Source organism: Phaseolus vulgaris, chromosome 8 (genome assembly GCF_051622355.1).
Source record: "Phaseolus vulgaris cultivar YP4 chromosome 8, ASM5162235v1, whole genome shotgun sequence".
Lineage (NCBI taxonomy): Eukaryota > Viridiplantae > Streptophyta > Magnoliopsida > Fabales > Fabaceae > Phaseolus > Phaseolus vulgaris.
Genome location: NC_143505.1, coordinates 56121227 through 56134856, shown reverse-complemented (window position 1 = coordinate 56134856; position 13630 = coordinate 56121227). Strand labels below are relative to the sequence as shown.

The 13630-nt window shown below is 33.0% G+C and overlaps 2 protein-coding genes across 4 annotated transcripts; both read right to left on the bottom strand.

Annotated features, from left to right (window-relative positions):
* Positions 1-1173: 1173 nt before the first annotated feature.
* Positions 1174-3637, bottom strand: LOC137826371 (dehydration-responsive element-binding protein 2C). 3 transcript variants are annotated; one of them, XR_011083481.2, is made up of 3 exons: positions 3230-3637; positions 1574-2867; positions 1174-1347 (listed from the first exon to the last, which is right to left on the bottom strand). XR_011083481.2 is itself a non-coding variant. In XM_068632314.2 (2 exons), the coding sequence occupies exon 2, from the start codon at positions 2806-2808 to the stop codon at positions 1666-1668; it is 1143 nt and encodes a 380-aa protein (XP_068488415.1). In that variant the 5' UTR covers positions 2809-2867; positions 3230-3456; the 3' UTR covers positions 1174-1665. The 3 variants fall into 3 exon arrangements, 1 of the variants encoding a protein (XP_068488415.1); XR_011083480.2 differs by having other exon boundaries at positions 1530-2867; positions 3230-3562; XM_068632314.2 differs by having other exon boundaries at positions 1174-2867; positions 3230-3456.
* Positions 3638-9133: 5496 nt separating this feature from the next.
* On the bottom strand, positions 9134-12735 carry LOC137826531 (laccase-12). The gene is made up of 6 exons (XM_068632523.1): positions 12353-12735; positions 12088-12239; positions 11341-11585; positions 11000-11128; positions 9825-10781; positions 9134-9542 (listed from the first exon to the last, which is right to left on the bottom strand). The coding sequence occupies exons 1-6, from the start codon at positions 12569-12571 to the stop codon at positions 9412-9414; spliced, it is 1833 nt and encodes a 610-aa protein (XP_068488624.1). The 5' UTR covers positions 12572-12735; the 3' UTR covers positions 9134-9411.
* Between the last annotated feature and the right edge of the window lie 895 nt (positions 12736-13630).

Sequence of the window (13630 nt, the reverse complement as noted above, 5' to 3'; positions counted from 1 at the left end):
TACAACTTATTTATAAAAAAAACTTATCTATTATAAAATATTTTTATATATAGCTAATATAAATTTTCAACATATTCTTTCCGTATTGATATAAATTCAATAACAAGACTTTATATAATTATATACCTAAGGTAAACTTTAAACTAACTAAACTTTATAAAATTAAATTAACTAAACTTTATAAAATTAACTTAACTAAACTTTTTAACTAAATTTTATAAAATTAACTTAACTAAACTTTATAAAATTAAAGTAGCAGTAAAATGTATACATATTTATATACTATAAATTATTCTTATTTTTAAATTTTCAACAATATAATATTAAAAGAAACCTAAAAATAATTTAGATATGAATGGCATTGTTTTTAGATATAAATGGCATTCCATTTTTCTAAACTATAGTAGAAGCAAAAAAATAGACTAAAATAGAGAATAATAAAATATATAATTAATTATCTTCCTATTATTTCTTCTTATTGTAAAAATAAAAATAGACTAGAGTAGATAATAATAAAATATATAATTGATTATCTTCCTATTGTTTCTTCTTATTGTAAAAATGTTTGAGATAAAAAAAAAGAGTATATTAAGAAGATCTTTATTAATATACTATGAATCAATTACAGAGTGAACTTCTAATTATTTAATTGAAAATAAACTATTGGATTAATAGATCATACCTCTTATATATTACTCCATTTTTATGAAACTTCACATTCACAATTGTATTCTAACATCTTCTTCTCAACTAGTAATAATGAACTTAGTCAAGACCAGTTATATATCCTCTACAACTTGGGCCTTTATTAGCCCATATCAACTACAATTATCTCATAACTTCCATGTGGTAAGTGCATAAATTTGATACGAAGATACAAAGTGCATAAATTATATAACCTTGAAAACAGTTTACTTTAGTACAAATTCACTGTAATCTTTCCTCAAACATGCCGAATTTTTATTTAAGTGATAGAATTATACACCAATCTCTCTTCAACCATGTCAATTTACCCCTCTTAAGGATAGAAATATTTATAAGTAAGCTCTTCAGACACTTCTAAATTTCTTTTTTTCATATTTTATCTGAAATTTTCTTAAACTACAATTACATTTTTCTTATCAAGAAATATAAGCGTAGTGTTTAAAGAACACAGTGAAGACAGCAACAAAATTCAGAATAATTTTCAATATATACATTGAGCTACTTGTTCAGTTTTTATACACAAAAGTAAGCAATATAATCGACATATACTAGTTCTCCCTCGTACAAGACAAGAAATCTTCTGTCATGTCAGTGATCAAGTTGACGACAAACGACTTTAAACAGCCTACTCCTCAGCTCCACCTATGAAGTTAAAGGCAGTCCAATGTGAATCCAAAAAAACATGTAAATGGAAAGAATTAACAAATGTTGTCAGCTAAATTCTCCATTTTAAAAAATCCTACAGAGAATCAGCATATTTAAAAGAACATAAAGAGATCAAATTTCTTGTATATTAGTTGTATAATTGTATGCGTCTAATGCACCTAGATATTGCTAAAAGGGGACAACAACCCAGGAGACAGATTACTTGAGATGCTTGAACCAGTTGAAAATGAGGTGGACTCAGACAAAAACAACATCCTCATTATAGACTTCTGCACACAGCTTTCTCTTGTCATATCATTCCTTGCTTGCTTCCATTCCCTTTGAATCATGGTTCAGGACATCGTCCAAATTAAGAAACTGCGGTTCTTCCCCTCCATTATACTCATCTGGCACAACTGTTTTCATGAAATCTAATCCATAATCAAAACCAGATGGTGTCTGTTCCATATGGGGCAAACTTCCCAACAACTTGGCATCTGGATTTTGCAACTGATAAAAAAAGCTTGATGACGTATCACCAACCTGAGGATTATTATCTCCAGGAAATCCTATTTGTCCAAAATCCAAACCTTGCATCAACCCAGAGTCATCAACTGGGTTATTATCTATAAGCCCCAAAAGTTCATCCACTTGAAATAACTCATCATTGGAAAAGCTCTTCGAGTAATCATCATTAAAATCGAAAGCATCAATCCATGAAAAGTCCATCTGATCTTTATTTACATCCTCTGCCTGCTCAGTATGATGTATTCCTTGTCCAGCCCCTGGCTCTGGGCGATCCACAGCCTCATCCTTCGGCTCTAGCTTCATTCTGCTAGTTGGTGAGGCATAGTCATAAGCCCTGTGACAATCATTATGGTTGACCTTATCAAGCACATGTAGAGTATTCTCCTTAGCATCCTCAGCTGCACAAACCTCTGATCGATTGGATGTAGTACTAGTGTCCGATGCTGCCGAAGAACATGAAGATGAAGCAGCCATGAAAGAGTCCTTAAACGATTCCTTGACAGAAGCATAATCTGAGATGTCGGGAAAGTTGAGGCGTGCAGATGGACCATACATGGCTCTAGCAGCTTCATCATAGGCAAGAGCAGCTTCTTGGGCAGTAGAAAAGGTTCCTAACCAAAGCCTACTCCCTCTATTTGGCTCCCTAATCTCACCCACCCATTTCCCCCAAGTTCTCTGCCTAACTCCTCTGTAGTTACACTGATAGTTCTGGGGTCCTCCTTTCCCTTTCATGCATCCTTTCTTTGAACCTTTAGCTGGTGCCTTACGAGTTGATCTTCCATCATCTTTGCCAGAATAAAGATGCTCATTGTATTCCTTCCACTTTGCAATAGTCTCAGCAACAGATCTAGAACCATCCCCTCTGCTCCTACTTTTCCTCTTTCTAGAAGAATCCAAAGGCCGCAGAGAAACTTGATCATAAGCACCCATGTCCACAGTCCAAAACTTCACTACTAAGACCTCAGCAAAACTCTAACTGGATTCACAATCTGTAGTTTAAATAAAAATCAGTAACCAGCAATTCCAAAGAACAAAACAAAACACAAAGGTGGAAAATCACAAACAGGATTTCGCAACACGCTCTTATTAACTACAATAACTATAATAAATTCAACCAAGAAACGAATTTTCGTAACCCCCAAGTAATAGATAAAGCTAAACCCAAAATATAAATATATAAAAAAACTTGCCCAGAAAGTTTTTTCCTTTTAAAAAAGAAACCCACGAAATTATGACACAGACAGATAAATAACCAAAAAGGAAACCTAAAAACAATAATGAAAAAACAAAATCGCCCACGAGAATTTGCAGTGAAGAAATTAGACATGAGAAAGAATCCAATGCTACTAACCTAGTTGAGACAACGCAGGAATTTAATTTTAGGCTTAGCCCTTTTTTTCTGGGCAGTGTGTTTGAGTTTGATTTGGAGTGAAGAGAGGTTTTTTTTTTGTGTAATAAGGTTTGTGTTTGTTTGATATGGTTAAAGCGGATTCAGAAAATCTCTGGGCTGCACCCTGTAATCTTTATTTATAGCCTTCTCTAGATTTTTCTGATATTTTTAAATTGCATCCCCAAAGTGGTGACGTGGCGCTTTCTTAGTCGCGTTATCATGCTTCGGACTCCCGAACCAGCTGGCACGTGGCGCTCGAACCTTCCCGAGCCACCAAAACGCGCGCTCGCTTTCTTTCTTCCCAAGTACCTGCTCCTTTAAATCTCCTTCGTCTTTTCCATTATGTCCCTATACTTTGGGTATATTCTCCTTTATGCCATTGTTATAGTATATCTCACTTAAATATCTTCTGTTCTTTTACTGAATAAAATATCTAGTCATGTTAATCTTTATTGTCACTATTATATTCTTAAATTGCTGTTTCATCCCTGCTGCTGACGCCTGGAAAGCGGGCCTTATTGTAACGAAACTGGGCCCACGGCCCGATTGTACGAGATCTGCTTGTTTACACTAGTAGCTTTCTAGCTCCTACGTACATGAATCTTATTCTTATTTCTTGTACAATTTTCATACATTAAAATAAAACAAATAAACGAAAAAAAAAGTCAATTTTTGAAGAAGTGGGATAAATAACTTCTGTAACAGAGTTTTTTAAAGTGCTGAAACACCGTTTCATTGATCATAGAAAGAATAATAAAACAGAAAGGAATCTGTAGAATGGTCCAAAGCGGTAGATACCGAATCAGAATTTTTTGAATTTTGAAGCGATATATATTAAGCTTAACCGTTGATTAAAAACCCCAAAAAACATTTTTATCTATTAAATTTTTTAAAAAAATCCTGAAAATAATATTATAATTTTCCTTTAAAAAGTTATGATTGAGAAATGAATATGTGACATGCAAGTAAAGTGGTCACATGGATCTGGAGAATCGATTTTCAGAAAATGTTTATTAATTAAGAAATTAGCATAAATAGATAATAATATTAAATTATGGAAATAGAACATTAATTTGAGAGTTATAGTCCCAATGTCCAATCGAAGTAATGAGGATGAGCAACATGGTGGTGTTTAGAGAAGTGAGACATGCACGTGGGACACGTGCCCAGTTTTGTATATACCACTTGTAAGCGAGGGAATGGTACACGTCGTTGAAGACCTGTGATTCGATGATATCCTCCACTATCAAACGGCCAAACCAAACTTAACCCTTTGATTCATGAATGGTGGTTCTAAGTTGTGCAAGAGTGAAATAGAAACTTCCTTTTCACTTTCCTCATTATAAAATTCAACAAATACTCTTAGAAATAGGTTTAAAATATTTTTATATCATATTACAAAATAAACTTTAAATCTAACTCAATTTTATAAAACTGATTTATAAAATTAAAATTTATATTTATTTAAAAATAATCGATGTATAATTTACAATATATATTAAAAATAAATTATTTTATAAAGATTGTGAATATATCAAATTAAAACTTTATCATAATCATATCGGATAAATCCTACTTTTCCTTGTTGATAACAATCTATTCTTACAATAATATTTAATCTCATTTTAAGAAAAAAATTAAAAGTACAATCAAATTGTTATATACAAAGGATTAAAATGCATGTTTTTTATTTTTATGTAAAATTAATTTTTGTTACTAAGACATTCTAAATGCTCGTAACAAAAAGATATTAAAATTTATATTTTTTTTTATGATAAACAATTTTTCAATAAAAGAAATGTGAATTATTGAGGTGAGAAATGAAGATGTATTTAGTAAGACAGAGTGAGAGTGGTGTTTGATACGTGGTGTGAGGAAGGTTTGACAAGTTGCATATATTAAATGATGAATTTGCCCAAATTGGCATGTTCGAATCTTTAACCTTTTTCTTCTTATGCTGAAACAATATCACGCACTACGTACTCTAGACCATTTTCATCACTTAGTCGTTATCCAAAACATGATTATAACGTACTTTTCCAAAACAAAAATTAAATAAATATACTGTCTTTCTCAATACTCTATACTTAATTAACAATATTCAATATTTCTTTTTACGTTTTCCTGTCTCTTATGCTTTCTAATATACATTCCAAAGAAAAGGATATTCCTCTTAAATTTTAAACAGAAACTAGGACTACTATTATCTTTAAGTTCAATAAGACATGTAATAATTAATCTATTTAGATATGACTTTAGTTCTTATAAATTAATATATTTTTGTTTCTGTGTTTATAATTTTTTTACTGTTCTAAATTTAGAATATGTAAGTACGTTACTAGTACCTAACATCTCTGATAATTTTGATTTTGATATTCCCATTTGAAAAAATACTCTTTTTTTTGTTTTTTAAATTGAATTAAAGTGACTTTTTAAAAATTTGTTTTTAGTTCTTGAATGCATGTTCAGAGACGAAGATCATGTTTTACTAAAAGCATAATTATACCAGTTTATAATTATTATTTTTAGTTCTTATAAAATCACCAAAAGTTTTTTTTTTATCTTTTAAAATTCAAAATTACTCTATTTGATTTTAAAATTCATTTGAGGTAAATAAAATTATTTTATTTTAACCTATTAAGATAAAATTTTACTCGACTAAAAAGTTGCGGACCTCATTTTAACTAGTTTAGCTAACTAAAATATTTTTTTTTATATTATAATTTTTTTCGAACGGTGTTGTAACCAAGAGAATTATTAAAACTCTTCTTGAATTAGTCGGTCAACTTTTTCTCCCTTCCTCGGTTTTTTAACTATGATGGAGTTATTTTTTTTTATTATTAAAATGGGGCCGTTTAAAAAAATTACAAATTTAGGTAAGTTGTGCCAATAAGGCACAACTTCATATGCAGAAATCATTCCAATTAGGCACGACTTTTGCCATGTCATACTGAAGTCGTGTCAACTTGGCACGACTTCTACCCCGTCATATTGAAGTCGTGCCAAGTTGGCACGACTTCTGCCTTGTCATACAGAAGTCGTGTCAAGTTGGCACGACTTCTGTCATGTCATATATATATATATATATATATATATTTTTAAATTTTATTGTTTATATATTGGATAGTAAGTTATGTAATGTTAAAAATTAATTTGATACATAATTTTCTAAGAGTGTTAGTTTTAAGGAACAAAAAATTGGATAATCGTGTATGGATCATGTTTGGCGGTAATGTAATACAATAACTTGATTATTTGATTAATTAAAAAATGAAGAAAATTGTTATTGAATTTGGAAATAAATAGATAAATGAAAAATTATTATATTTGGAAAATAAATAGAGAATTATTGTTGTGAATTTGCAAAATAAATAGCTTGAGAAGTAATGATTTTACAGAACACGTAATGATGAGAAAAAAATTAATTTTTAACATTACATAACTTACTACCCAATATATAAACAATAAAATTAAAATAAAATAAAAAATTATGACGTGGCAGAAGTCGTGCCAAGTTGGCACGACTTCAGTATGACAGGGCAGAAGTCGTACCAAGTTGGCACGACTTTAGTATGACATGACAGAAGTCGTGCCTAATTGGGACGACTTTTGCATATGAAGTCGTCCCAATTAGGCATAACTTGCCTAAATTTGTAATTTTTTTTAAACGGACCCCATTTTGGTAAAAAAAAAAAAAAAAAACCCCATCATGGTAAAAAAACTCCTTCCTCTTGAAACAGAAACCTTCCTGTCCTTTCACTGTTGTATCTCTCGGTCTTCACAAAGTCCAGGTTCGAATGGTACCTACAAGACACTCCAACACTTAAGTCAGAATTTAATATTTGGCACTTGGTATCCTGAGCACGGTATATGACATAACTGGTTTTGGATTTTGTGCCTATTTATATGATTGTCATAGACCATTTCTTATTGGGCCAGATTAGGGAGTTGAGTCATGTTTAGAAATGCATTACTTAGTTCTTGAATGTTGATTAGTCCCACTAATTCTGCTTGAGCGTAATGGTCTTTGTAGTGTCGGTCGACATAATGACCGGGTGCCAAGTAATAATAACGGTCATTACAATAACGCAAAATTTATTTTATATAAATATAATTTGAAAATGTGTTAAAAATATTCATGAATTTTGGAAAAAATAATTTATAAGAGCTTAGTTTACTATGAAATGTTGAGACACTTAATGATCTGGTGGAAGATCTACCTAAATGGTTTGTTTAAGTTCTTAAGGGGTTTGTTGAGACATAGATGGTTTATAACCTACTAGACAATTTGATGACCAGAAAATCATATGTGGAGTTAAAAATTTTATGTTTGATGAATACGAGACATAAATGGTCTATAACCTACTAGACAGAGTGATGACCAAAAAATCATATGTGGAGTTAAAGTTTTTATGTTTGATGAATACAAAAATTGACCGAATGTTTTACTTGTATCTTGATAACTCTAATAATATTTTGAACAATTGTAACTTTTAGTAGACCTTCTAGGCATCTGCAACATGTGTTCACAATAAACAATCTGATAAGATTGGTTGATTGCATAACAAAATTCAGATTGAATATCTTATTTGTAAATTCAATGATATGTTTTTATCTATAATTTAAATGATCTAACAATGATTAGTGAAAGATGCAGTATACAGTAAACCTTTTGAGGATCTACAATTTTGTTCATACACTTTAATGAACATGTAACAAGTTTGTTTAAAACAATTAATTGTGAAAAAAATATCTTTTAAATACATATATTAAAAAATCTTCTAAAGAACATATTAATTTTTTTAATAAAATCAATATAAAAGGTTTTTTTTTCTAAACAAATTATGAAAGTCTAAATTTTGGCATGCAAAACTCTCGATTAAATTTTCTTACTACTTTTAACAATTTTTTGCATTCTCTGATATAAATATGAATACAATGAGATTACACTTTAGAGCATGAAAAAAATATTAAATACTTACTATTTGATAATATGAATTGAAACGATAAATATAATCAGTGACCAATTTTTTTAGAAATAATAAGGAATTATTTTCTCTTTCTTTTTAAGGTCTGCTCTGCGCATGAGCCTTTACAAGAATTATGACGAAAATTGTAAGGCACGTGGAACAATTTTTTTAAATATTATTGTTTTAAAATAACAATAATACGTTCCAAATCATGGCGCTTTAGAATATTATTAGAGAATAAAATAAGAATGGAGAGTAGCATCTATTTCAATTTATGCAGAAACTTACAAAGATTTATATAAATAATTGTAATGTTAGATGAGAATTGAGTTTTAAAACATTCATAAGGAAAACATCCATTTTTTAATATTTCAGATTTAAGAGATCAATGAAAAAGTGAAAGAAGATATTTTTAAAATCTAATTCAACTTTTAAAAAATGTTTATAAGGAGAGATTTAGATCTACTTAGATATTATAAATTAATCTGATCATATCTTTTGTTAATATGGAAATTTACAATGAGAGGTTAATTGAGTATAAAAGAGATATAGTAAGAAGTAAATTTGGTAATGTGTTTTAGTGCTTTTCCAATTCCTGACTTTGTTGGCAAAAGTAAAGAGTTGGGGACCAGAATGTTTTGGTCTTAATCGTTACATTACTTGTGCAAAATGAACTCTTGTGTTACTTTTAAATCCTCCACTGCTGTTGCACCCACATTGACCTTTCCCACAATGTAACACATGAGAACACTTGGCACTATATTTGGTCATCTACCATAAACCACAATGGTCCACTTCATCCATTGTAATTATTCTATGCACTGTTCTTATTTCATTAAATTATGTCGTGTTTTAATTTGCCAAAACCATTAAATTCTGCTATGGAACACACACGTACAAAGAAACACACTAATCTATTGAATAAGAAAAGTGAGGGATCAAAACAAGTAATATCAGTTTAATGAATCGGGCCTGTGAGCGTATAAGACGGCAAGTTGTGTTGAAATCACATCACCATCTCTTTTAATCCCGGGTTATCTCTATATGAGAAGAACAACAAAACATTGCAAAAGAAGAAATACCCTCAATACAGGGAAACAACAATGAACTAGGAAAAATTACGAACTACAGATACAAATTCAATAATTCAATATAATTCTGCTTTTGATTATTCTAACACAGAGGTAGGTCCTCTGGAGGGGCCTCTATGGACTGCAACAGCCCTACTCCATTATCCACCAAGAGCACAGTAGCCAAACCCCACCCTATGTGAACATCCAAGTGACAATGCATAATCCAAGCTCCTGCAAATATCACATCACCCAATTCAATTTCATTTAAGCTCAAATCTTCGATAAGTTTTAGACATTGCAAAATGGGATTTATCTTGCATATCATGATAACTGATGGTATGAAAAAAATTTATACTTTCAGTATATGCAAAGGTATATTAAATAATCTCAGATCATGGAGTGTTCATTAAGTAATATCTATAGACATGATTACATGTCATGTGAATATTGTCATCGTGTAATAATTTGTCCTTAGTGCATAATACTATTTTGATTTGGACTAGTTAATTTTACCTGGGTTGTCTGCAACAAATCGGATAACTGCCCATCCATTCACAGGTACTGCAACGGTGTTCCTCATAGGTGGATCAACAAGGTTGAACTTAGAAGTGTCTTTCTTGGGGTCAAAATTTCCAAACCCTTCTGCGACTATGTAGAAATCATAGCCATGAAGGTGAATCGGGTGGTTCTCAGGGGTCACAATGCTAGTGTCCTGCAACACAATCTGCACCCTCGATCCAAACTTCAACTTGGTCACCTTAGTCCCGGGAACGGGTTGCCACAGTGAACGACTCACATTACCAGTGTAATCAAATTTCAAAGGAGGCTGTGTAGGAAAGTCAGTGGTGAACACTCCTTGCACTCCAAGGTGATGAGCCTGCAAGATGGAGACGTTGTTGGGGAGGACAAAAGAGACGTTGTTCATGCTGGCAGTGAAACGCGTGCCATTTGGACCTTGGCATTGGTTTGGGCTGAAATTTGGAGGGCAGTTGTTGAGTCCAAGGCCAATGGTGAAGAAAAGGTCGTCATCGATTTCTGCAGGGACTTCAACTTTTCTGGGGCTTCTGAAGCTATTACTGAAGGTAGTGACTGTGTTGGTGTCGTTGTAAGCTGGGAGAGAGGGCATAAGGGGTTTGATGGAGACACCCTTTGCAGGACATGGTGCAGATTTGTAGTTGAGAATGGCTGTGGTTGTGGTGTTGTCAAAAGGGGCGTTTTGTGCGGATTGGTAGGCACGTGCAGCCATGTAGTAGCGTGAGGGTGGTTGGTCACCTTGGATGAGAACATCGGTGGTTTGGCCTGGACCCAGCATGATGACTGAGGTGGTGAAGGGTTTAAGGTAGGAAGCATCGGCTCCAACCACTTTGAGTTTGTGGTTGGCCACAGTGAAGAAAAGGGGTTGGTTGAGTGCAGCATTGATGACTCGAAGGAGGTTGGTCTCGCCAGAATCTATTGGAACAATGGTGGTACCTACATTGCCAATCATCAACAAAATATACGTCAGATTTATAAAATCATTGGACAATGTTTTTTTATTCTTAGTTTCCTGGGACCAGAATGCAGGGGCAGGCATATAATAACATGTTTGGTTGTTCAAAAGCTGTAAATACCGTGTCATTTTTAATGATTTTATCATTGAGATATTGATTTTGTTTGTATATTAGAGAGATATGATATGTTTATCAGACCTTGGGTAGAACACTTGTAAAGATCGCCAGGTTGGCCATTGATGGTGTATGCATCAGAAATATTCGGAGCCGCTCCTGTTCGTGTGGCTTGTCTCAGAACATCGATCGGATTTGCGTCCCACCATTCCCCTAATAAATGATCATCATTGTTTTTCACCGTTAAACCATCTCCATCAAGTGCATAACATTTGTCAAAAGCAAAAGAAACACTACAAATCCGCAATAATCATTTTCTTAATAGTCCCTCCACGTTTTCATTAGTGCCATGATTAGCAATAATTATTATATTCATATATGTGAATTAGTATAACCATAATTATAATTATAATTATAATGATTACCTAGAAGAATTGGTGTCTGGCGCTTTGGCTTAGGGAAAGGATACGCCTCTCCCTCTCTGGGGTAAATGATTAAAGCACCATAAACAGTGGCTCTTAGCCATGAGCTATGAGCATGCCACCAAAGTGTTCCTTCTTGTCCTTCAATGGTGAAACGATAGGTGTAACTCTCTCCAGGACGAATGGGACACTGAGTCACAAATTCTGGTCCATCAGCCCATCCTGTTCTCATCTGCCGAATACCATGCCTAAACAAATACAACAAATCAATTAACTAGAAGAGCTACAAAAACTAATAAGCCACTCAAATATTTTCTTCTACAAGTTCCATGCATGAACTGATGAACGTAGCATGCAATATAAATACTGCTATAACTGCCTTCTAGAACTAGTCAATAGGAGACACGATTTATTAAGGCAGATACTCTTGCATTCAATTCTCACAAGTGAAAAAAGAGAGCTTTTAATGTATTTCCATGGACCACGAGCACATGTTAAGAATACAAAGATAAAGAAGTTTTCTGTTAAAAATTTATTGTGCAAAGTTATTTAATGCTCATTTTTTATAGAAAATTTCTATTGGTACAAAAAGTTCTTGCCAAGTGTCATATGTGTAGAATAAGATGGTTAATCTAACAGGAAAAGAATAAAAAAAACTGTTGAATGAATATGTGATTTTTTAAAGTAAACAATGAAGCCTGTTTAATGGTGAGAGTGAAGCCAAAATGTTGGACTGGTTTGATATGATACCAGTGAATGGTGACATTGTAACGAGCTTTGTTAGTGACTTTGACGACTAAAGTGTCTCCATTGTTGACTTCCAATGTTGGGCCAGGGAATTGTCCATTCACAGTGATGGTGTTGTGAGTGCTGCACAGCCTCTTCACTGGTGTTGCTTGAATCTGTCTCGTCACAAATGGCAACAGGTTAATAATTATCTCAGCAAGAAAGGGACACAGGAAAAAGAGAGAGAGAGAGAGAGAGAGAGAAAAAATGTGAGGTAAAGAGAACGTACAACAAACTGATGCTCCTGGATTTTGGCATTGGCTGAATACAATGCTGAAGCCAAGACAAGAAAAAGAGGCAAGAAAATGGTCTTGAGAGCTTCCATGGTTGCAGTGTAGCAAGAAACAGGTATGTGGCAATGATGGTTAAGGTTGCAAGGTGCAATGGAAGAGATAGTGGGAGAGGGTGGTTTTATATAGGGGAGATGGAAGGAGAGAGATAGGGTCATTGAGGTTGGCAGATTAGGTAATTTTGTTACGGCAAATTGGTCAGAGGCACTTAAGAAACTTAGTTCAACCCTATAAAAGTTGTTGCACCCACTAGTTAATTACGTTCCTGAATGCTTGCTTCTCAAGTCTTCATTAGGAGGTTGAATTTTCTCCAAGCATAATTACTCCCAGACAGTTCAGGAATCATTTATACTTAAGATGGGTTTACAATAATTTACTGCTTTTCCTTTTAATTAGCATTTAACGCGGTGCAATTGCAATCACTCCTTTTATTATTGTAAAACTATGCCACATTTCAAAGGGACCACAACTAAAAAGCACAGCAAAAAGGTTTTTACTCTTTTTATCTTTGCTGTCCAAGTCAAGCTTGTCCTATGCATCTTTTTTGCCAAGCAGTTACCATATGTTCTGAAATGGTTTGCCAGTAGCAAACTACCGAGTAATTCAGTGCAAGTAACCTTGCCCCGTCAAACTGTTGCACTTTGTTTCCATTCTTGTTGTTTGGGATTGATTCAGTATTATTAATAATTGTAAGCCAAGTTTGGAAAGTGAAGAAAAGTGCAAATTAATTTTGCGTTAGTCCAATTTGACTTTTTTTCTTGTTTCGGTTGTTGGAGAAAATAAATCACTTGTTAAAAGGATTGGTAATCCTTTTGATGAAAAAGTAATGCACATTAAAAACAACTATGACTTTTGAAAACATAGTTGGCCCTTTGTTTAGACTAAACACTCTGTTTTAGAACGTAATTGCCACTTGAATATTGCCTTGATCTAAATTGTAAGCCTGGGATCTCATGTTAGGTTAATTAATTTTCTTTTAGATTATATTCTGCCGTCCTTTTCTTCCATAACATGTAAAGTGGCCACTTGTTCAAGAAACGATTGTGTTCATCTATGGGTCGGGAATGTCTCACTAGAGGAGTCTTGTGCGCCTACAACTTCTTCATCTCGATGGTCGACACGAGTGGGAATATTACAAAAAGATTTTTTGACGACATTTAAGTCAGTGTTCGGTATTCAGTAGTTATAAGTAATAAATGTTATTAAATGCATACCTA